The sequence below is a fragment of the Halichoeres trimaculatus genome, unplaced genomic scaffold (genome assembly GCF_033239565.1).
Source record: "Halichoeres trimaculatus isolate MK-OKI-2021-1 unplaced genomic scaffold, fHalTri1.1 fHalTri1_scaffold_2, whole genome shotgun sequence".
Taxonomy (NCBI): Eukaryota; Metazoa; Chordata; class Actinopteri; order Labriformes; family Labridae; genus Halichoeres; species Halichoeres trimaculatus.
The window spans coordinates 23713822-23738215 of record NW_027437180.1 but is presented as its reverse complement, the minus strand read 5'-3'; the positions used below and the strand labels follow the sequence as shown (position 1 = coordinate 23738215).

The 24394-nt window shown below is 39.3% G+C and overlaps 1 protein-coding gene across 1 annotated transcript in view; it reads left to right on the top strand.

Moving 5' to 3' along the window:
* The window catches only part of mtnr1aa (melatonin receptor 1A a), a 39345-nt gene extending 29917 nt beyond the window's left edge, over window positions 1-9428 (top strand). The window contains exon 2 of the mRNA XM_074665432.1: window positions 7870-9428. Within this exon, the coding sequence (XP_074521533.1) occupies window positions 7870-8738 (869 nt within the window). The 3' untranslated portion in view covers window positions 8739-9428. The remainder of the gene's footprint in view (window positions 1-7869) is intronic.
* Window positions 9429-24394: the final 14966 nt, after the last annotated feature.

Sequence of the window (24394 nt, the reverse complement as noted above, 5' to 3'; positions counted from 1 at the left end):
CACACATTAACATACATTATATGATTTTCTGCTGCCAGCAGCCTTGGACTAAAGGCCTTTAGGTGCTTTTAATACACATTCACACTCTGACCCGAGTAACTTGCCCTGACAAGGTATGCACTCAGCCTTGACTTTTGACCTCAGGCAATGAAAAGCCCACAGTGCATCATTAGAGCGTGGGAGCTTAGGTCGTAGCATGCATAGGTATTCAGACCTGCTCCACCTGCTGATAACCTGCAGTACATACGCATCCATCAAAGGCTCTGAAGGTTTCAACAGACTTATAAATGTTATCAGAACTTGGTTCTTCTATTTAAAAATAGAAGCAGCATATTCATACTTAACATTAATCAGTGCAACAGCCTGTAACAGTTGGTAGACAGTTGTCTGCACAGACTGCCAGTAGGTTGTCTGATTTTCTGCCAGAAATAAGCCAATAAGGAACTCATAGAAACTTTAGTTTGGTCAGTAGCTGGGTCATAGTAGAAGTTTCAAAGGGATTGGAGTTGATTTTCCTGTGATATTTTTCCTTTCACTCACATACTATTCGCACCTCAAATAATCACGTTGATCTAGGGATGGCATAAACACAGGTTCTGAATTTTCTGTAGGCAACTAATGTGAAAATTACTAAGTGATTCTAAAAGAATGAATATTTGTTCTTATTCCATTAGGAAATGAAATGCATCTGAGAACTGATCAGAAAAACACGTGGTGAATGAATCTGCTCTGGTTGATCTGGCTGATCTGGATTTGTGACTCAAAAAAGGAACAAAAAAAGAGAGAGAGACAGAAAATATCCTTCTTTTTTTCTGTTCAACCCTGAGATACTTATTAACAACAGATAATATACGCACATAAAACAATGTAATTAATGCCAATATGGTTATCAAAGAGTGATTAATGTAAAAAAGGAAGGCCTAAAAACAAACATCACATGCAACCTTTTTCCTTTAAGTTTACTCCAGTTCAGCCGGTGCAGTGTACTCCTGCTTCCATCTGCTTCTGTGGTAGAAAGTAATTTAACTGTGCTTCTAAATGGCATTTATTTCACTTTCAAGATCAGCGTACCAAAACTAAGCTTACAGAAGATGTTTATCATACTGATAACTTAGGTAGGTGCATTACAAAAGCTGGCACAGCACAAAAAACACTACAGACCTGTGAATGAAACTAGATCAGAGAATTGACTCTCAAGGAGCTTGTGTCATTCATTTTTTCAAAAACTTGGAGGAATAGTCTTCACAATGTTAACATTCTATCTTACCTGGTTACACAGCAGACACCTAGTAAGTTTTTCTTTACTAAAAGCATTAGCGATGCGAATTGTACTCTTGTTTTTTGTACAAACATCTTTATTTCTTCTTTCCCATGACTTTGGAGGAAAGTTTAGCTTAATAAATCTTTCCCCCATGATTTGGACCTTTTGATTCTTGTCTGCCCTGTGCACAATGAATTTCCCATATAGATCCTGAAGAAAAAAAAAAACTAAATGTAGAGATTTCAGGAAGTGGACTGACTTTTTTTATTCACCTGAATTTACTGAATTTATTCACCTTTTCAAGTAAGACAAACCAACAGAAGTTATCACAAGGTTAATATATTCTGTATCCCGCAGCAAGCTGTCTTCCCAAACTGAATACTGTACAATGAGAGCCTCAGAGGGCTGTGAAGAAGAATTCAAGGACCAATGACAGAGCTATAGAGCTTGCTGACAAAGCACATTTTGAGTGACAACAGACAGAGCGGCACTTGTTGGGCGTCATGTCAGAATGCAGAAAGACGTCACTGCAGGAGACACAGCATGACTCACATAGAAAAACTCTGCGGTGAAACAATGAGAAACATCACTCTTTTAGCTGTATTCAAAGCAGTCTGAAGGAAAACAGACAGCTAACCGTCTGTCTGACAACATGCCTGCCGTAGAGCAGGTGGTCAAGCTGCACAGAGAGACAGCAGACTTGTACGGAAAATAATGCTGCAGAGTGTGAAATCTTGGGTTGAGGTGACAGTTTGTGTATCCACAAGAGGAATATTTGCATATTCTATCAGAACTGAATTTGTTTACATATTTAAGTTTCACCAATCAATGTTGGTCGGCACTCGGCTTAACCTAATTCAGGGCTAATAACCAATTACAGGAAATGACTGTATAATTGGTCAGGCCTGTGGCTTGGCTGGTGTTTATGTTGCTGTCTGTTGGAGTCAGCATTGTAATAATACTGAAGTGCAGGAGCAGCCAAGTGAGTTCAATAACACCCACTGATTGAGAAGTGCATAGCTACCAGGTGGGTAAAACAGGTTTAATAGCATTGAGCTTTATGACTGGATGTAAAATCATACAGTAACTGATTTGATTCAAAATACAAGTGACATAATTTGTGAATGGGAAGAAGCCAAGAGGTGGAGCTTAAATAAGCCGGACAGTAGTCAATGAACTAGCAGAAGCAAAAGATTTAAGAATAAAATAGTCTCCCATGCACTTGCTGCCCTTACACTAAGCTCTCTATCAAATCGTACTTCTTTTGTATCACTGCACTGGCTTCAAGGGAACGAAGTGACAGTCCTGGCATGACCCAGTAAAAGCCAGGTCTTAAATCCCTTTGGAAAATCTGCAGAAAGACCTCAGTATAGCAGCTCACAGACGCTCCTCGTTCAGGCTGACTGAACTGTGTGCAACTGTGCGCTGAAAAATGGGACAAAATCCTACCTCAGATGCTCCAGGCAGATACAGCCTCAGAGGTGCCATTGCTGCCAAGATTAATTTTCAAAGTATTGACTTGGATGGTTTAAACTAATTTGGATGTGGTGCCTGTAGTTTTTTTTTTTTTCATCAGCATGTCCCAAAAATATTATTTTCAATTTTTCTCTGAGGACAAGTCACTCAAAAAATTACCACATTCCATTTTTAAGATTATACCACAACACCATAAACTGTGAAGAATGGCTGGAAGGATACTATCTAAATGCACCAAGCATCCTCTGTCAGCTTTCCTGTGCGTGTCAAAATTTATTTCAAGCTACAGGGGAAGAAAATTCTCAGATGGACTTCACTTGTACCTAAATCCTGACAGAAATTGGCTAAAAGTGTTGGATTGCAGAAATAGGAAAGGGACACAGCACCAGCCCGTATCTTTCCTCAAGCCAATCTAAATGAAAACTCGGAGCGGTGCGTCAATCACAGGATTGGTCACAGTGACAGAGACCATGAGTGAGCGAGAGTCAAACAGCCAAAAGAGCCAGCACCCTTTGGGCCTTTCATGACATGACCTTGTCAAGGTTAAGACAGTTAATGCTGAGTGACTTGGGTTTAAAATGCTCTAACAGGGTTATTACAGCATAGAATAGCCTTAGGATGAAAAGGGAGCCCCTGAAAGATGACTGATGCAAGATCTCTTCACACTGCCTTTGAACTACAAAACGGGTTGTCTTTTGGCAGTATGCATGGCGCTTGACCAACTGCAGCTATCTGCACACTCTCTTTCTTGTTTCCATGGAATAAAGAGACCATTTCCTGGTTTGCTTTCAGTTTTAAGAGACTTTGTCTGACCTCACTTGTGATCTCTACTCATCCCAACATGATGCTTTACCATTATGTTTAGACCACAAAGTGCAAAAGCTTATTGCCAGCTGTGTGTCCACATTTGGATGATGAGTCCACTGGTTATTAATTTTGTTTTTACTGTTGTCCCCACAATGTCATTAAGATAAGTGGACACACACATATACATTCGCTGTTATAAATAAGCTTGTGAGAAAGCTAATTAGTGAATGATGCTTGCATAAGAGTCAGTACCCAAAGTATAAAATTCTGCCTTCAATTAAGAATCTTTTAGCTTATGTTTTATTTTTATTGCCTGCTGCTTTATAGATCTGAGCAAGCAGCTGTTATAGATAGAGCAAATAAGGTGCACAGATTTTTTTCAGGTGAAAAGGTGAGCGCAGTTAATCAGAAATTTAACTCTGAAATGTAAATCCTTAAACAAAGACATTACCTGTAAAAACACAAAACACTTCATTATATATATATATATATATATATATATATATATATATATATATATATATATATATATATATATTTATATATATATATATATATATATATATATATATATATATATACATATATATATATATATATATATATATATATATATATATATATATATATATATATATATATATATATTGCCATGTTTTACTCAAAATATATATTTTAGGAAAATTGAGGCGATAGTGATTCAAATTTCTCTAAATGCCACTAATTTATTCGACGCGCGATTAATGTGTACACATTCTGTGTATGACTCTTGGCCTGCCCTGTAGGTGGGGAAATCAGGAATCGATACAGCACTAACATAACATTGTGGTTGACAAGCAAAATTGAGTAAAGACAGCATTTGAAATTGGAAATTCAGCTCCAAAACATTGCCAGATGGCAAGCTGGCCATCCAGACCGTGCCGTGCTCAAGCACAATTGCCCTCTGCTGCACCGTTCATGTGCTTGTGAATACAGCCAGTGGCCACACTGCTCCAATGTGAACCATTAGAAGGTATCACACACACCCATGGCTCACTTATGTCATCGTGTAGCGTCTTTTTACACTAAGTGTTATCACATCAGAGTTACAACAATGAGACACAGGGAGCAGTGCTACAACTTTAGAGACTTTTTGGCTGATGTTACATCGTTTAAGTCTGACACAGCCCTCTAACACCACACTATTGTTCAAAATGATTGTCCAGAGGTATGCTCACAGTGATCATACGTTGTGGATCATACCCACTGTGCTTGTGCTCGTGCATGAAGTGAACTGTGCTGAAGCCCACCTCTACGAAGCAGACCAAAGCAGAGAAGTGAATCATGCTTAAGCACGGCACATTTGTGGTCACACTGGCCAAACAAGCTTAAGCACCGTACAGTTTGCCAGTGTGACCACGTCCTCCAATACCACTTGATGACCAAGCATACAAGGGCTGCAGTGAGAAACATTATGTGGGATAATGTTTTAAGTGTGAAGTGTCCAGGGCATTATCTTTTTTTTCTGACCACAAGTACTTGGACAATGCATCTGTTGTGTTGCACGAGCTCTATCAGTTTGTGTTGAGCTGCCTAAAAAACAAACTGTTGAGTTTGAAAACTTGAAAATTATCTCTTCAAGGTACCTTTGGATAAGATAAAAAAAATATGTGTGATCAATTTGAGATGAATCCCCAGTTAACTATGAACAATCATACGATTAATTGCAATTAAATATTTTAATTGGTTTACAACCCTAATAAATATATGTGGGGTCTTGACAGCAACAGGTTCGCCTTTCCCCACAGAGAGCAGTTGAATGACAGATAAAACAGGATAAAATTTAATTAACAGCCACACGTGATCCGTGGCAGGAAAATGGCTGGTATGTTCAGTGTGAGATAACAGGCCACTGGACTGATTAGTAGTGTGCTTCTTAAGCTCAGGTGAGACTGACAGGTCTGCCTGTGGGTTGTGGGAGTGTGTCTGATACTGACAGACCAAACGTCAGTGCTGAAATGAAATTGCTCCAAAGTGATTGTAGAGATATACGATGCGCTTAGTTCCCATCTGACAGCCAGTAAATGCCTCTTATCACCCGTGACAGGGTGTTGTCACACACGCAGAGTCGGATGTGGACTTGTCAATAGGTCTTGTAATATGGTGCTTACATATACATGGTGCACATTCTGCTGTTATGTAAGTGACAGCTGTGAAAATGCTGTCAGCTGGATGGTACAATCCCCAACCATCCTCATGCCAGACCAATCAAGAGTGAATAGTGCTGAAATGCAGAGGTCAGCTTAATTAAGGAAGACACAGTAGTGCGTGTGGATGCTTCCACGAGCAAAACAAAACATTTGCTCTTTTGGTTTTTTCAAATGCACATCATTTTTGGCACTTGTAAAGGGGCCTGAGACCAGAGTCACTGTCTGTTGCCTTTTCTGAATGTAACAGTATGTTCTCCATCCAGCCATGTCTAATTTTCCCCATCAGTGTGGGGACAAAGGACACACTTTCGTGCCCCTGGCTGTAGATCATGTTAGTATGCTGAGTTCTCATTGGTTATTAGAAAAATGCATCACTTAGTGCCAGGGACTCCCTCCTTTTCATCATTCACTCACATCAAAAGGTGACAAGTGAATGTGACTTGGAGTTCACACACGCTGCATCATCAGGGCAACCTCCAAAATGTGTTCATGTATTCAAACAAGGGCATGTACACACAAAGAAGAGAACACTGGCAGGATGAATTCTCTAAATCAAGCCTTGCAGCTTTTCCCCTATGGCTTATGTAACAAAGTAGCTACAAAAACAAATGGGTTTCTCTGAAGTATCGTGCATCTTTCTTGGCATTTTTAAAAATGCTGTACACTTGAATTCCTGTCAGCCATTTTGCCAGGTATGGTAAATGGGTTGTTGAAAAGGATTGTCCATTTTTAGAACCAGTTTCTCATAATTTCTTGTCTATTTTTTGAAAATGATGAGTCTCTAACTGGGTTCACTGCAGTTTCAAAATGGTTTTAATCAAAGAACTGCAGATGTAAAGTAGCTTCAAGCTAACTGGTAGCCACCAGTTTAAATTCATTTTACAAGGAGAACGTTAAGGATGCTGTTCCATTTGAGGTCAAACATATTTACACCATTGCATGCTGGCTGATGTTGGCCCCCCGGGGTTTATGGGCTTCATATCATTTAGAAAAAAAAGTACACAAATAAAATCAATTTTCTCTTTATACTCCCCTCTGTCATCTTAGCTGTTGTGGTCTACCATGGAGAGTGTTGATGCTCTCATTTAAGTATCAAACATGTTTGAAATCATTTGATGTATCGTTCAGTTCACAGGGGTGACTCTGTAAGGGGCCGTTAACACTACGGTTTTAGGGTGAAATGCAAAAGTTTTGTTGCGTTTCAACCTCGCATTTACATGGAAATGGCGTTTCAGCCGACCTGAAATGCAAACTTTTGAAAACAGCCTCCAGAGTGGGATTTTTCTGAAACGCTGCCAACACCATGTAAACAGTAAGCCGGCGTTTTCAGTAGAAACGCTGACGTCACACTCCGCCTCACGCGACATATACAACAGGACAACAGTACAGTTGTTACGATCGTCACAAACTACCACTTTGTGCTTGTGCTACTCAATCTGCTGTATCTGCTGACTGTCTTCATACAAAAAGTGCATCTGTTGCTCCACTTTTGCACTTAATATTCCCCAATACACCAGATGATCGGCTCAACTCAATTTCGGTGGAGATCTCCCAAAGCTGCTTTTGGACAAGACAGTCATAGCACCACCTGCAGGCCTGGCATGCTTACTACAGCGTTTTCAGTCCCTCTGCGTTTCAGTGTAAACACAGACTTTTTTCACTGGGTTTTTGCTGAGTTTTAGCGTTTTCAGATGAAACCTTGTCATGTAAACAGGGCCTACATCTGCAAGTACCTACCACAGCAATGTAAGACTGGATCCACAGACCTCTCAAGTTATCAGAACATTTTAACTAGACATTGTCACCAATCGGTCCAACAGGTCCTTAACCACATTTCCTCCCGGAGTTCATTAAAACTTTCTAAGTTTAGGAAAGTTTTCTAAATCTAAGTTGGTTTTTCTAAGTATCAATGTAAAACTAGTGACTGTTTCCTTTAGTCTTAGCTGGGCCTGAAGTAAAGGAAAAAGGAAACAGTAGGAGGAGTTGGATTGATGGATAAATAATTTTCTGGCACTATTGCTAATGCTCTCGTTGTCTTATTCATTTAGATGTCCAATCTGCTCTGCTTCTGTTCTCAATGACTCATGTGTCCTCTCTTGTCTCTCCCGTGGGTGTGTGTGTGCGTGTTGTCTGCAGGGAACATCTTCGTAGTAAGCTTGGCAGTGGCAGACCTTGTGGTGGCAATCTACCCCTATCCACTGGTCCTCACCTCTATCTTCCACAATGGCTGGAACCTGGGAAACGCTCACTGCCAGATCAGCGGCTTCCTCATGGGCGTCAGCGTCATCGGCTCCATTTTCAACATCACTGGCATTGCAATCAACAGATACTGTTACATCTGCCATAGCCTCAAGTATGATAAACTATACAGTGACAAAAACTCTGTGTGCTATGTGATGCTAATCTGGGCACTGACTGTGGTGGCAATTGTGCCAAATCTGTTTGTGGGTTCACTTCAATATGATCGACGAATCTACTCCTGCACCTTTGAGCAGTCCGCCAGCTCGGCCTACACGATTGCTGTGGTGTTTTTTCACTTTATCTTACCCATCATGATTGTCACATACTGCTACCTGCGCATTTGGATACTGGTCATTCAGGTGAGGAGGCGGGTCAAACCAGACAATCGCCCTAAGATAACGCCCCATGATGTTAGGAACTTTATCACCATGTTTGTGGTGTTTGTGCTCTTTGCTGTTTGCTGGGCGCCTCTCAACTTCATCGGCCTGGCCGTAGCGATCAAACCGGAGGTGGTGATCCCGCTCATCCCAGAGTGGCTGTTCGTGTCCAGCTACTTCATGGCCTACTTTAACAGCTGCCTTAATGCCATCGTGTATGGTGTGCTGAACCAGAACTTCAGGCGCGAGTACAAGCGCATCGTAGTGTCAGTGTGCACAGCACGGATCTTCTTCCAGGACAGCTCCAACGATGCCGGAGAGAGGCTTAAGAGTAAACCGTCACCGCTGATGACCAACAACAACCAGGTCAAGGTGGACTCTGTGTGAGCTAGAGCTCTGAGGACACTAAGCTGACAATAACAGATATGCTGTGACAGATTTAAAAAAAAAACAAGAAGAAAAAAAATGCTGAGTGAGAAAAATACCAAATATAAATATAAAAGCTTCTCTCAATGAGCTGTCCATAGACTGTCTTTTGGTGCTAACTGGCCTCTGAACAATCACAGTACAAACAGGGGCACGTATTATCTTTGTCTTTTATCAAGCACTTTGGTTTGACTCTGAAGTACCTGTAGTACAGTAAATATATGATGTCTGTTTTGTTTTCATGTTTACAGTGATTATATAAATGTATCATGCATTATATAAGTATTTATTTTGTATGAAATGTCATGTAGTTCTATAGTAAACTATATCAGGTTCCAGTTAAATGAAGACACATTTTATCAGGCCTATAAAACGTTTCTGCAAAACTCAGTTGAGAATATATCCAGAAGTCTATGATGAAGTCAACCAATTTTATTAACCTCATTTGTGACACTGTAACACTAACTAAGTGAAAACAATGTGGGTTGCTGCTGTCTTATTATACCCTGCAATACATTAGGTGGAATATATACTTCTCTCTCTCTCTCTCTCTCTCTCCTATTTTCTCTTTCTCTCTCTCTCTGCCTCTCGCTGCCACCTTGTGAGCTCATTATACTGTATGCATGGATATCAGGAAATGTTCATATGCAAAATAAAATCTGATATTGATGGAAGATCTACTTCTTTTCCTGAGTTCAGTTTATTCCTAAATGCAAATTTAATGTGGTTCTTTAAATGTCCGGGCTTTTAAATTTGGGCTTTTATAGATATAGATATATGTGTGTGTGTGTGTGTGTGTGTGTGTGTGTGTGTGTGTGTGTGTGTGTGTGTGTGTGTGTGTGTGTGTGTGTGTGTGTGTGTGTGTGTGTATAAATTTTTTTTTACCATCATCCTATTTATAATCATGAAAAAAATGTATCCCAGAAAGCATATCAGAGGTTTTGGTACACAGCCTAGGTACACACAGGTCCAAGCAGGGTGGAAATACCAGCCAGTACAATGATTGAAGCAAGATGTCTGGAGTAATTCTTCAGTGAGTGACTGCAAAAAGGACTGAGGGTTCAAGTTGAACCAGGAGGTCAGAGATTAACATAGGACAGACTTTCTTTTCTTTATAACATAGTACATTTGGGTCACCTTAAAATCTGTTATTATTTGCTTGTTCGTGCTTCTTGTCCCTGCTCCCAGAGTTCAGCAATTATTCTGGGTTCAAACTTTATGTGCGAAGCAAGATACCAGATAAAAAATAATGATTCATACTTAATGTGTCCCATTTTCAATAAGTAGATCCATAAAAATAATTTTTGAATTGTCACCGTATTACGACGACACCATAGACCAGAATAAAATCATAAAATTACATGACTGAAATGATCGTTTTAACCTGTGGTTGGCCTGTGGGTTGTTTTGGAGAGGAAGATTCGAAGAGAAATGAGCCACTTGCACTCTAATCAGGAACCTGGGGATCTTGTGAATGTATACTTTAGATTTTTGTCAGTAATTGAATACTGCTTTAACACATTAGCACCACATTGTCTGAGGTATTAGGACTCTGAATTGATGGTGCAAGAAATCAGCCGCCTATGCCCAATTTTGCAACAGCTGTTTGCCCTCAGCTGTTCAGTCTCACTTCACACGAGTATCAGCAGTACTCATTTAAGTGAAGACAGATGGCTGCCTTTCTGAAATCCCCCTAAACATTAAATGACATGACTAATAGAGTTGTAACTTAATTTTGGAGTTTAAAAAATGTACTCCTATAGATTGATATATGAAATAGCTGCAGTATTGTTAGTTCAAAAGTTGGTTAATACTTCATAAAAAAAGAAAAAAAAATCTCTGAACTCAACTTTCTTTTTTCTTTGCATGCACTACCTCATTCTTTTCTACTAACAAAAAATTGTTGTCTCTTAAATTGCAACTTTATTCTCAGAATCTCATGTTTTTTGTCCTCAATGCATCACTTATCTTCTGTTTTATTGTGCACACTTCAAAAAATTGCCACATTGTCAGGAACACACAGTTAAAAAACATCTTTATACTCTAGATCCAAACTGACTTAGGGTCTTAATATTGGTTAAAGTTGCATTGAAAATAATTATGAAAATGAGAATTTGAGGCAATAAAAACAAATGCATTACACACAACAGCTGCTTAAATAGCTGTAAATGACACTTGTTCTACTCACTATTTGTTCTGACCAGAGACAAACCTCACAGGAACTTAAAACAAGTTCCTTCTTAATGTATTGTATGTATGTATATTTTATGTACATGCACTGTTATTTTCCAGCTCTCTAAAAGGAAGAATGCATAAACATATATAAAAATAGTTAGTCTTCCACATTTTTATTTGCAGCTATCTACACAAACATATGTAGTCCTCATCAGTAAACTATTTTTTTTATGTAATTAAGATATAGATTCATAAATTTTGTCAAAGACTTTTGCTTTCATATCATCTGACTCATATGAGTGGCAGATCTACACACAAGCCCTTGAAATCTGAAAACAGACAAGTTATAAGGTGAGCATACATATAAAGTGCAGGCTGGCACCGTTGTCCTTCATAATGTGAAGGACTCCACTGTGCATAGGAGACAGAGACTGTATAGTCTGTACATCAGTGATTGCATGTGTGTCAGATAGCGTGAATGGGCAGCCCAGTCAGCGAAGCACAGACAAAGGCATCATGCATCAAAGAGACGAACGGCTCAACTATGCATTTGAAATCCACTTGGCTTACGTAACGACCACTGACCATCATCCTCAAAGCAAGAGCTGAAAGAGCCAGCTCCCAGCAGACTCCCTGCCCCCTTCTCTATCTGTTTAATCCCGAGAGCTGTGTGTGGTAGGAAAGGACTGAATGGGTTGCGGATGAGCAAATGTAAAAATCCCAGGGATTTACACTGCCCTCAAACAGAGTTACACTGTAATCTGGGCCCAAAGATATTTATACCAGGGGATGTACAACAAAATGAAAGAGAAAAGTCAGGTGTTATATGACCAGTGGCACTGGTTTAGCCCCATCTACCATTACTGATCCCATAACAAGAGAAGAAAACAGAAAGTGTCCTTCACTGTGACAAGGCCACAGATCAGAGCTCCAATGGAGCATATGTTCTGAAAAAAAAAAAAAAAAAATGGTCCCAATGTTTTTCTCAATAAAGATCTAAAATATAAAGAATGGAAGCTCACTGAAAATATCTGTACCCATACTTTTTGTTCCTAGAAATCTATAGTTCATAAAAATGAATATCAAAGATTTTTTTTCAGTTATTTTTGGGACTTTTGTGCCTTTAATTGGATAGTAAAAAGGACAATAGATAGAGCAGGAAACAGGGCAAGAGTGGGAAACGACATGCATATAAGAGGCCACAGGGTGAATTTGAACCCAGGCCACCTGCACAAGGGCCACCAGGCCATCCGCGCTGTGAACCTCAATAATTTTTTTAAAGAAGGTTATTTGTTTATTGGTTTGCTTGTTTGTTTTTTACTTTGTAAGAAGACCACCAGCATGCTCTCGCTTGACACAAACTTTAATACAATGAAAGTGAACGCACCAGAGTCATCTAGGAAACTTCCCTTACCTAAGGAGTCTACATTCTGTTGAAAACAACGTCATTGAAGTAAATATTTTTTAAACTTCCTCATCATACCTCTTCCTCCATCCTTATTTTACTTATCAGTCAATATCAACCTGATCCTACTTTTAAAACTGAAGCGCTCGTTCTTATCTGAGTTATAGCCTTCTCATATTTCATTCTTGTATGACTAGTTGTAAAAGTCGAGTCCACACACACAACTGGCTGACCATGATGATCATTATTATGATCTGATCATCATGATCATCATGATTCTTTTTGTAAACATACTTGACTCTTATAATGACAGCGTTGTGTTTATTTTGCCTCAGTTACCCAGTAAAGGCCAGATTCTTTGACCTGCTGAAACGGCTGATTAACAAACACACTGTCATTACCATGCCCAGTCAGTTCCAACATCTACCAAAATTTGTTCTATCCAAAATTTGTTCTATCCACTGTCCTGTCATTACAAATAAAGGCATAATAGCTCGAAAAAAATAAAATAAATAATAGATAAACTTTCCAAGGGAACTTTTGGAAATTAGCAGGACTTAACAGGAAATGCATTTACCTGTTCATATACATGTATAATTATCATTTGATTATTTAGATTATCAATAAATAATTCGATTTAAGTTTGTTATAATCTGACATTCATGCAAACATGCAATGCAATATTTCTAAATGGCATTCACATGAATTTTTGGGGAATTATCAGGAATTTTTCCAAAGTCTAACTGTCATGAATATATGCATAAATATTTGTAATAAGCATGGAAAAAAGCCCTGTTTCCACCGAGAGGTTTGATATGGATCAGTACAGTTTGGTTTGGGTTGGCTCAGTAAAGTCTGATCCTGTTTGCATTTCCACAGCCAACCGTGCCCCCTCTTGGTAGGCAGTGTGTGAGCCGGATGCCAATAGCCCCATCAGTTTGTAATAGCGTGACACCATAGCAGCCCAACATAGTGCACCCCGCTAATAAATCCACTGAAAAAGCGACACAATAAACAAAGAGCAATGATCCAGCATTTCACTTCTTTGTGAATACCATGTGGCTCTTTGTTACAAAGTGCAATCAAGCTTTGTTTCAGAGAAGTCTGTATGCCGCAAGGAGAAATACAGCAGCTAACACATGACTACAGTATTGTAGCTCCACCCTCTGACGTCGGATCAGTTCAGACCCTTCAATAGAAGGGTACCAAAAAGTGGGAGGGAAGGGGTCAGTAATCTGGGGACCTTTCCCAGGATTAGTCAATGGGGACACAACAAAATGCGTGCCGTGAACCAAACCTAACTGAACCGATTGGTGGAAACAAGGCGATAAATGCTAATAGGCCTATGCCTGATACAACATTCACAAATGACACTAAAACTGTAAAACTGTAATGGTTTCTTTCACAGAACAAGAAAAACCATAAATGGTGAAAAGTAAAATATTTTACTCATAATTAATTTTTAGGAAAATTCATTTCCTTTCAAATTCAAGTCGGCGGCAACAAAACCATGAAAATTTCCAATAATACCAAGATGAAATTACCATGGAAATTTTCATGTGACTTTCCACTCCTTTGCAACCCTAATAGAGTAAGGTCAATGAATTTAAAACAACAAGCGGAAAGACACCAATCTAAATGAGCATTACAGAGCCAAGGAGAAGTGCAGTGCTAGAAACAAGCTTTCTGGGTTTATTACAGCAGGTAGTTGGTTTACACTTTTGCACACCTTATCAAAAAAGGAAACATGATTTTCAAACAGAATTCAGTATTTTGGTGAATGATTTCCATGTGTACTGAAAGCTTTTATTTCATCAAGTGTCTCTTTTGTTTTGCTTTTTCATCACTGGTACATGTAGCACTCAAGCTCAGTGGCTGTGGCACTGCTGTGGGTATCATCTAAAGATACCCTCTATTATCTACCATGGAAGCTGCAACTATGTCTCACATATTTGTTTTGGTCATCTCTCTGAAAGTTGACTTAAATTGCTGCAGTGCTGGATAATATGGCCCTATCTTCCCATTTTTCTCTCACGGAGACATAATCCAGCAGGGATTCAGTGCAGCCACCTGGGCCCCTGAAATTTCCACCGAGCTGTTGAGGCCTAATACAGAAAAACACTGAACTCCATAGTCTGAGACAGACAGCAGAGAGAAGATCATTATGGTTTCACCCGCAATGGAGTTATCAAATGGCATGGTAAGGTATGTACTGAAAAGAGATGGCGACTAACAGCAGACGAACTGTGCTCCAATAATCCATCGACAGCTATGCAGCATATCACTGAATGTAATTTTCATAATGCACTTCCACAAAACCTCATTTATTTCACTTTTTATTCTACATTACTCGAGTTCTTCAGAAATACCAAAATATGACAAGAAGCTACTTTAAAAAAAAAAAAAAAAAAAAAAAACCTTTCCACTTCTTCTCCCCCAATGTATTTATGCATTCCTCTGCTCCAATGTGGCTTCCTCGCTTCCCACCTCATTCAGAAATGTTCTTTAGTGGGTTTTCTCCTGCTTTCTTCAGCTTTCATCCAATAAAGGAAGCTGATTTCGAATACCTTTTACAGTATTCCCAGTGAAGCATGTCAACCCTGGTTTCAGCCCAACTACAAAAGAACAAGACAGACTTCTTCAGAGCATAGACGGAGAGTCAGAAGTCAATTGAGAGAATAATGCTTACAGAAAAAGAGAAACATGTAGGGGTAATGTTTGCTGAGGTTGCCAGCAGAAGATAAGTGCAGGAACGAAAAATCATCACAAGTTATTAAAATTGTGTCTTGTCTCCCCCAAACTGGTGACAAGCCAATACTGGATGGTTGCCTCCTCAGATCACAGCTCTTGATTCCAACAGAATTAATTTGCTAGAATTTTTTAAATGTGACTGTGAAGTTTCTTTCATCCTGGACAACAAAATGAGGATTTGTGGTTTAGTACACAATGTTCCAGGTTTTCATGGCCTAATGAATCAACTTTATTCAAAAAAGGTCAATATCTTTATGTTTAGTTAGAGCACTTCTTTGCTTTGAGTCCTGTACTAGTGTGGCAAGATATTGACGATTTTACTTTTTTGATAGGTGTACCTCAAGATTAAGTAATTGGTTCCCATCTTGCCTCAATATAAACCACTAATACAGGGGTGGCCAACCAGTAGGAGACTCAGAGTAACAAAAATTGGAACTACAAAGAGCTACATCACACACGTGGTCATACTCACACACTTCCTCTCACACATAAACAAAATGATATAAAATGAAAAGCAATACATTTCCATCTATCTAGATAGCTATGAGCACATGAGCGATCAAGAGGAGCACATGTAGAGAAGAGAAACTGAAACTTAAGTATCAATCTCATCACCCAAGTATTGATCAATACTGATCCCAAGGTAGGCATCAATATATCTGTATTTTAGATTGATCAGCACACCACTACTCATAACTATATATATATATATATATATATATATATATATATATATATATATATATATATATATATATATATATATATATATATATATATATATATATATATATTTTAGGAATGGATCAAAGAGCCACGCACTGAAAGGCAAAGAGACGCATGCGGCTTGCGAGCCACAGGTTGGCCACCCCTGCACTAATCTATCTGTTGACGATGCTCATCCCAACTGCTTTGTCAATTATACTCTCTATCCTTAGGCAACACTGCATGACAAGCAGCCATGACTCTGTCAAGGAAATCACAACATGGGCTTAATCACCAAAACCATTGTTTGAAAACAGTTTATAATCCAGGTTAAAAGTGCCATGCAAAGAGGAAACTTTTTGTAAGTACCTCAACAGCATGGCACAGCCTAGCCATTGAAGGATCTGATACTAAAATGCCCTTTCTGCAGTCTAAACTTGTCACCTCTTAAAATTATCTGGTGCATCATAACACAAGAAATACAGGAGAAGAAACCCCCAAGCGTTAGTCAGCTTAAATCGTACGTCATACCAGAATAGAACATTCAATTTCACAACTCAAGATGCTGGTTGGAACAGGTCTGTCTCTATCAGTCCAGGGAGTTTTAATGTTATAGTATAAAAAATATGTATTAAATCTCACTTTTAAATGGGACAGGTAACAGTGAGCAATTTGTGAATAAATAAGATTAAATCTGTAGTTAGTAGTATAGTAGTAGTAGTAAACATCATGTCATTTTTAGCCTGATACAAATGGTACTTGTTTACTGTTACATAAAAAAAGGTGCTTTGCTGCTTTATTTAAAGAAATGAGGCCAGCTTTACAACAAACATCACAAGGGTTAAATATGTTAACCTTTCCATCACGGTGAAGTGCTTTGGATGAATGTGTGCTCTCAATAGCATGCTGTTTCAGATATAAACAGGACATCACTGTTTGGATGAGGAATGACAATCCATCAAAAGAAACAGCATCAACAGTTGTTTGTTTACCTGAAAAGTGTCATTACCTTGTATCAACTCATCCGCTTATATAAGCATATGAGTGCATCTAGCTCCAATACAAAAAAAATAGTGAGTGTTCCAATGAGCTCGAAGGCAGACGTGTCCTTAAAACAGCAAGGAAAAGCTCTATCTGAGACCTGTCTCACTTAACTCAATTACTAACTATGGCAGTAACATTGAAGTCTCTCATATTTCAAATTCAAGTTCCCTGTTTTGTTTCAAGTCAGCTTGAACTCATACAGTGTGATTTCCACGACATTTTAAAACAGTGGGGGTAATAAGTATTGAAAGCGTCAACTTTGCAATTCAAACAAAAATTCTACCAGACATTGGTATTATCTCAAATTATTCACACATGAAAAGAAATCACAATGTTTCGGTCCATAAATAGTGATTATGTGGAATTAAGTACAATAACACAGGAAAAAAGTATTGAACACGCCAAGTGAGACTCATCTAATACTTTGTGAAAAAGCCTTTGTTTGCAATGACAGCTTCCAGAGGCTTCTCGTATGTTTTAACTAATCGCCTACACTGCTCAGGTGTGATTTTGGCCCATTCCCCTGCACAGATTGTTTTTAAGTTTTGATTATTCGTTGGTGCCCTCTGGTAGACCCTTTTCTTTCCACAAATGTTCAATTGGATTTAGGTCAGGTGATTGACTAGGCCATTCTAACAGATTGATTTTCTCTTTTCGAAACCATTTGAGAGTCAACTTTGCCATGTGCTTTGGATCATTGTCCTGCTAGAAGGTCCAGCCACGTCTCATCTTCATTATCCTGGTGGATGGCAGCAGATTCATATCAAGTATTTCCCCATACATGGCTCCATTCATTGCTCCATCAATTATATGAAGTTTGCCAATACCATGAGATGAGAAACAACTCTATACCTTAATGCTTCCACCTCAAAACTTCACTCCTGGTATAGTGTTTTTTGGGTGATGTGCAGTGCCATTTCTCCTCCAAACATGGTATGTAGTATAACAGCCGAAAATATTGGTCTCATCTGACCAGACAACATTCTCCCAATATTCTACAGGCTTGTCAAGATGCTGTTTAGCAAACTTTAAACAAGCTTCAACATGCCTTTTCTTGAAGGGTCTTGTGGGTTGAGCGTCCATAGAGGCCATGGCGGTGGTGTGAATTGCCTTTTGTTTTCTCTGTAACAATTATACCTGCTGCCTCCCTTTCTGGAGCACTTTCAGGGTGGTCCTTGGCTCGTTGAGAACTCTTCTGACTATCTTTCTGACTCCCTGGTCAGAAATCTTTCAAGGAGCTCCTGTGCATGTCCTGTTGATAGCAAGGTGATATTTCTTCCACTTGCCCCAACGGTGCTGACTGGAATATTCAGGTGCTTTGATATAAGTCTATAACCAGTTCCATGCTGATGCTGAGCAAAGAGCTCTTTGCCTCTACCCATTATGAGGTGCTGCTTGGTGAAAAATCAACCTTTTTTCATTGGACCATCAATTTGCTCTGGCCCAGCTGATGTTGGTTTGCATTAAATGGAAGTTTGAGTAATAATTAATGACAGATTTCAGGAGGTATGGTGCATTTCCTTGCCAAAGTATACAGCCTTTCCATGGTGTGTTAAATACTTTTTTTCCTGCGTTATTGTACTTAATTCTACATTATTTATTGACTTGAATGTTGTGATTTCTTTTCATCTGTGGATTATTTGAAATCTCTTAAAATTTGTCTACCAATGTCTGGTAGAAATTTTGTCTGAATTGCAGCTTTGGAAATATATGTAATGAGAAAAAAGTTGACGCGTTTAATACTTATTTTCCCCGCTGTAAGCTCTCGCTTGTGTCTGATATCTATCTGTTTATCAATATCTCTGGGGCAGTTTTTTCAGTGAAGACAGTGAAGAAAGCCAAAACGTGTTTTAAAGGGCCCTGTTGGGAACCAAACAGTGCTCTTAAGTGCCCTCTAATGAACAAAGCTGGTTCTAAGGTTTCCTCTTAGGAGCCAAAATGTTGCACTTAAAGGGCAACTCTGGTTTTTTGACACCTGGACCTTATTTATAGGTGTGTGCATGCTCATATACTCACTCAGACAAACATGGTGCAACTTGGGGTCCTTTAGAAGTTATTTAGATCCAACCGATTTTAGCCGCACTTAGCGGGGGCCACGGCAAGGGAGCTTCAACACAGGACATAATCTCTGCAAAATCGCTCACTTCGGCTATATTTTTTCATCCATCGCCAGTGTTATCATAAAGTCAGCTCGTCTACCGTCTTCGGGTGGATCAGCTGACCCAAAACTGACCTGGTAAACAAACGTTTGACGGTTGTCCTTACTGGTTTGAGCCTGAGTACATGGACGAGGAGCTCCATGAAAGAAGGATGCAGAGGGAGAGAGACGAAGAGTTGGCTCGAGAATAACAAACAGGAGCACGTCCGCGACTCAATGCAAACTGGTGATGCACTTGTGAACAGTGTTTGCCTATGGCAACAGAAGAGGAGTGTGTTTTTGATAACGATGGATAGCGATGGATGAAAAAATATAGCCGAAATGAGCGATTTTGCAGAGATTATGACCTGCGCTGAAGCTCCCTTGCCGTGGCCCCCGCTAAGTGCGGCTTAAATCGGTTGGATCTAAATAACTTCTAAAGGACCCCAAGCTGCACCATGTTTGTCTGAGTGAGTATATGAGCATGCACACACCTATAAATAAGGTCCAGGGGTCAAAAAACCGGAGTTGCCCTTTAAATGCCTTCTAAGGAGACAAAACATGTGCTACAGTGCCCTCTCGGTAAACAAAATGCAAGCTGAAGGGCCCTCATGGTTGTCAAACACACTTAACTGCCCCCTCGGCTAGTTAAGACATGGTAAACTACCCTGAGAAAATGCTTGCTAAACAACACACAGATCTTCAGTGGCCTGTGCCTTTTTTTTTTTTTTTTTGTCTTTTCGCCCTTGCCCTTCAAAAAGTCTGTGCACATTACTGCTGCAGACTAACCTTAACTTAAACTTTAAGTAAGAACAAAGGTGGCGAGGGGAGCCCTCAGTCGCCCCAAGGAGTGATATTTTCATGCCATTCTCTTATCAGGAATAACAGTCTTGGTCAATAAGGGAGGATCACATGACAAAGCAGAGTGCATGTTATCTCAATTAACATGACGTCCATATCTTAAATGGACACAAAAGAGTGAACAATGTACATACTGAAGGATCAGATAATTTTAACTCTGGATGACACATTTTCATTCCTGTAGGTTAAGCATCAGTGTGAGTAACTGCAAAATTTACATTTATTTTTATGCATCCATGCAGATACAAATAAAGAGATACTGTGGGGTATATTTATGGGTTTGAATTTGGAGTCATATTGGCGTGGGAGCAGTGGACTTTAAGTAAGCATCATCTTTTTTATCTGTACTAGTGTGTGCAACGTTATGTGTGAGCGCTGGATTATTTCATCAGAGGGTGCTGCCAGGAAAGATGACTCATGTTTGAAGAGCTCGGTTTCTGTTGGATTTCACACAATACTTTCATGTTTTCAAGCCCTCATCGTTTTTTATTACTTTGAGACTTTAAACATCCTGTGTGGTACATGCGGTCTTATGTTTCATAGAGTTCCGCGCTCCAGTCGTGTGTGCATGAGTGGGAAGAAGCCACCTTCAGTGTCCTCAAGGAGTGCTTGCCAGAGGCGTGTGTGGCTGATATCTTAATAGAATGAGGTGAGATGTCTGCGCTCTAATTAGAGTGATACTACTTTTACTTTGTGAGATAATTAGATTTTATTTAAAAGTCACTTTGCAGGTGATGTCATTATCTGCTGTAAGGCAGGCACTGAGGTGGCTGCTCTTTTCCTCTCAAACACGTACATTCTTTCTCTAACTCTAAGCATGTGGGGACATTTATGGGGAGTTTTAGCAGGTTATGAAACACACTTTAACTATTTGTACTTTCTACAACCTGCTAAGACATACTAAACTATAAAAATCAAAATTGAATATTTTTAGTTATGTAAAGCTTTAAGGTGCCAGACCAGTTACTATTCTTAACAAAGGAGGTTTCAGTGCACCGGTCTACGGTATCTGATTGACAAAAATTTCACTGTTTTTTTTTCTTGCAAGACTGGTACGTTGCCCTTTACTTCTCAGGAGAATCATCAGCTTGGGTGACTCAGGTAGCGTAGCGACAACATCATCTAATCAACAGCAGCATCATTCAGCAACAGCAATGTACTGTATTCACCTCAGAAAACAAGTCATGTGGATGTGACATAAAGGCAGAGGGTATCATGCTTTTTTTCTTTTAGTCTCTATACCGTCCCTCCCATACCTCTGTAGTAGCTTGACATGATTTTCAGTAAATTAGCAGCATTCAGCAGCAAAACAAGTGCCAAAGCTCATACTTAATCCCAGTTTGAAAAAATCCAAAATGACAAAATTGTCAATTTTTATGTGATGTTGTAGCTCAGACCAGGATGAAGGAGCAAAAAAACTGCAAGTACTTTGAGCAAAGACAGAGCAAGTTCAAGGAACAACAAATAGCATCCACTGTAGGACCAAATGTTATAGCCAGTGATTACCTTAGGAGTCAGTAAAGAGTATAAATAAGACCTCATGAAGAAAGATATACCAATGCCCTTTACCTATATCATCTAAATAAGAAAACCTACTTTTTCATTCAAGACCATAGCCTCAATTCACAAACATTTAATTGGACTGAATTAAAACAGCTTAAGACAGTCAGTCAGGAAGGAGATGAAGTGTTGGTTATTGTGTAAAAGTGCCAAGGATGTAAAGTGTTACTTCTTTGTGGTCGACACAATTGTAAATATACGTAAAGAACAAAAGGCTAGGACCCAATATCGACCCTTGCAGGTTGTTGAAATAAAAAATCTTTTAATTGGTCACTTACTAGCCCTTCTACTACTCCCCTGCAGCAGCTCCCCCAGCTTGGGTGTACTTAAACGTTGCTTCACATCGAAACATTGCGTCCTGTTTTGAATCAATATGGGCCGCGATTTGTCCTGTGCTATTACAATAGCAGCAGTTGGTTAGTTGGTTGATTTTAGGCATTGACCAAGCACTCATCATTAATTGAGTGAGAAAAACTCACAGGATAGCAGAAGTAAGCATGTCAGTGCCTGGAGCTGCATTGGTACTCAACCCTGTGCCCCATTGAAGAGTAAAGGATGCAAAAATACAGACCTGAGTGGGAAAATTCAGTTGACTGACTTGACAGTGTCCTTGAAATGAATTCAAAGTACACAGCAAAATCTGTTGCTGAGTGCTTCCTGTGGTGCATGATGGCTTGTTGGACATGTGACAGCAATGTTATGGGAAAACACCACGACAAAGAAATACCAAATGGCAATCTCATAGTTCTTCATACCTGAAGCATCTACAGATACCGTAATCTTGTTAATAACATTAACGTGAATAATTTGGAAAAGTTTTAGAAAGGCATAAATTACTTTTAAGCTACCATTGTGTTTTACTTAACATATTTTCTTAAATAGGTTGTAGTCGTTGTTAGTTGCTTAGGGTGTTCTTTATTTTTCTGCCTCAAAGGTGGTGACCCTAACCACTCAACCAGATTATCTTTAGAGCCAATCACCCCCCACAACCAAGGGGAAGAAAAGATGGAAGAAGAAATCTGCAAAATGTTCAACATCTTAAACCACTATAATATGTACAGCTGTTCATGTAAAAACAGTATGGTGATCTGTGTGTCTGCGTCTTTCTCACTCATTGCATTATTTACATTGAAGTGCAGTCATATTTCATTTAATGTTGGCAGCTATTTTTAGAGCTGAGAGAGAAGAGCAGGCACGAAAGGTTATCTGGGTCACATGTTCTTGTAAGTGTCACTGTATGTGTGGGGCTGAGATGCTAATTAAGACATTGTTGAAACAAAGTACAACTTACAAATGTTGTTGAAGGACAGTGAAGATACATTCCAATACAAAGAAATATGACCTGAAATGTTACCAAATTTTAACATTGAGCTTATTTCAACTCATAAATCAGAACTTTTTGCTCGGACATAGGTCTTCTAAAATAAGCTGTCCGTGTGGTTACATGGATTACATAGTAAATCTTGCCAGGAACAGTAGGTTCCTTTGAAAAAAAAAAGAGGCAAAGTCAGGAGTTTTCCCTCCTCACACATGTTCTTAGGCTGTGTCCTAATTCGGATGGGGCCTTCCTATGGGTCCTCATTTCTAGATCAGATACATCATGTAAGAGTTGGAAAGGACTGCCCTGTTTCAACAGTTTCTCCAGAGACATCCAAGCCATGCAGAATGGCTTACTCTGCAAAAGTGGTGCATTCCTTCCAGTCTACTATCCTATATAATCCATGGCATACAGGTCAGTTTTAAATGACGGTCAATTAAATATACAGGCAATTTGTTGTGTTCATATGAAGTGCATTAATATCAACTGGCAACATTGTACAAAGCGAGTCTTGTCAACTTTCATCAGCCACTAGCAAGAATTTAAAAAAAAAAAAAGAGTGCAGGGAAGGAGGCTCAACGTTCTTACCTGTTTTACTCTTGCTTTTAGATAGATAGATAGATAGATAGATAGATAGATAGATAGATAGATAGATAGATAGATAGATAGATAGATAGATATCGCAGTGCACCTGTGATACTTTATCAAAGTCTTGGTATTACTTGGGATGTTCCTCCAAGTGTTTCCACAGAGTAGGGTCAGCTGAGTGCAGGCAGGCCATGCTGCCCTGATAGGTTTTGTTGGTCGGTTGGTTGGTTGCACCCAGGCGTATGTTTATGTGACGCTTGGATGGAGCTGACACGGTCCCACCATAGTGCAAGTCAATGAATGAAATAGTACGCTTGCTCTTAAGAAACAGGTCAGTGACCATCAGCTGAGATGCTTGTGCACTCTGATAAAGGCTATAAAACTTCATAACAGCACACTCAGGGGGTATTCAGCAGCAGCAGGATGTGATTTCAAATCTGCTTCTGTACTGTTAAGAAGTATTGCTTTCAATTCACTTTAGCCACTAGAGAACAAGTGCAATAACATGACAGATTTAGTATAGAATACAGCTGTTGTACTGGACACGTTTCAGAAAATGTTTGTTTCTGGAGACTTTTTTATTTGATTTCTATGAATAAGCTGGTTTTCCACATGCACAAAACAGTAAAACGTACGGAAATATATTGGTTAGCTTTGTGTGAATATGAAGGGACAAATTTCAACACAACCTCTCACAGACCTTTTACTGCCAGCTCCCTCATTAAATTTCCATGTGAAGTCAGGGTAAGCTGATGTGTAAACAGCAGCAGGAAATGTAAGGTAAGTTCACTAGTAGTGAGTGGGCAGATGTGATTTTATCGTGCTATCATGCAATCAGTAGAGGAACTCTGAGTAGTGACATATAAAATAGAGTTTGTTGTGGCATTTCATGGTATCACTTGTAAATGCATTCTATTGTTGCAGTGAGCCTGCAGACCAAACAACATATACAGACCCGTTTCCACCTAGCAGTTCAGTTCAGTTTGTCCTGTGTGGCATTGTGGCAATTCCATTGACTAATCTCCAAATCACCAAGATGCCATCCCACTTTTTGGGACTCCCCTATTGGGGTG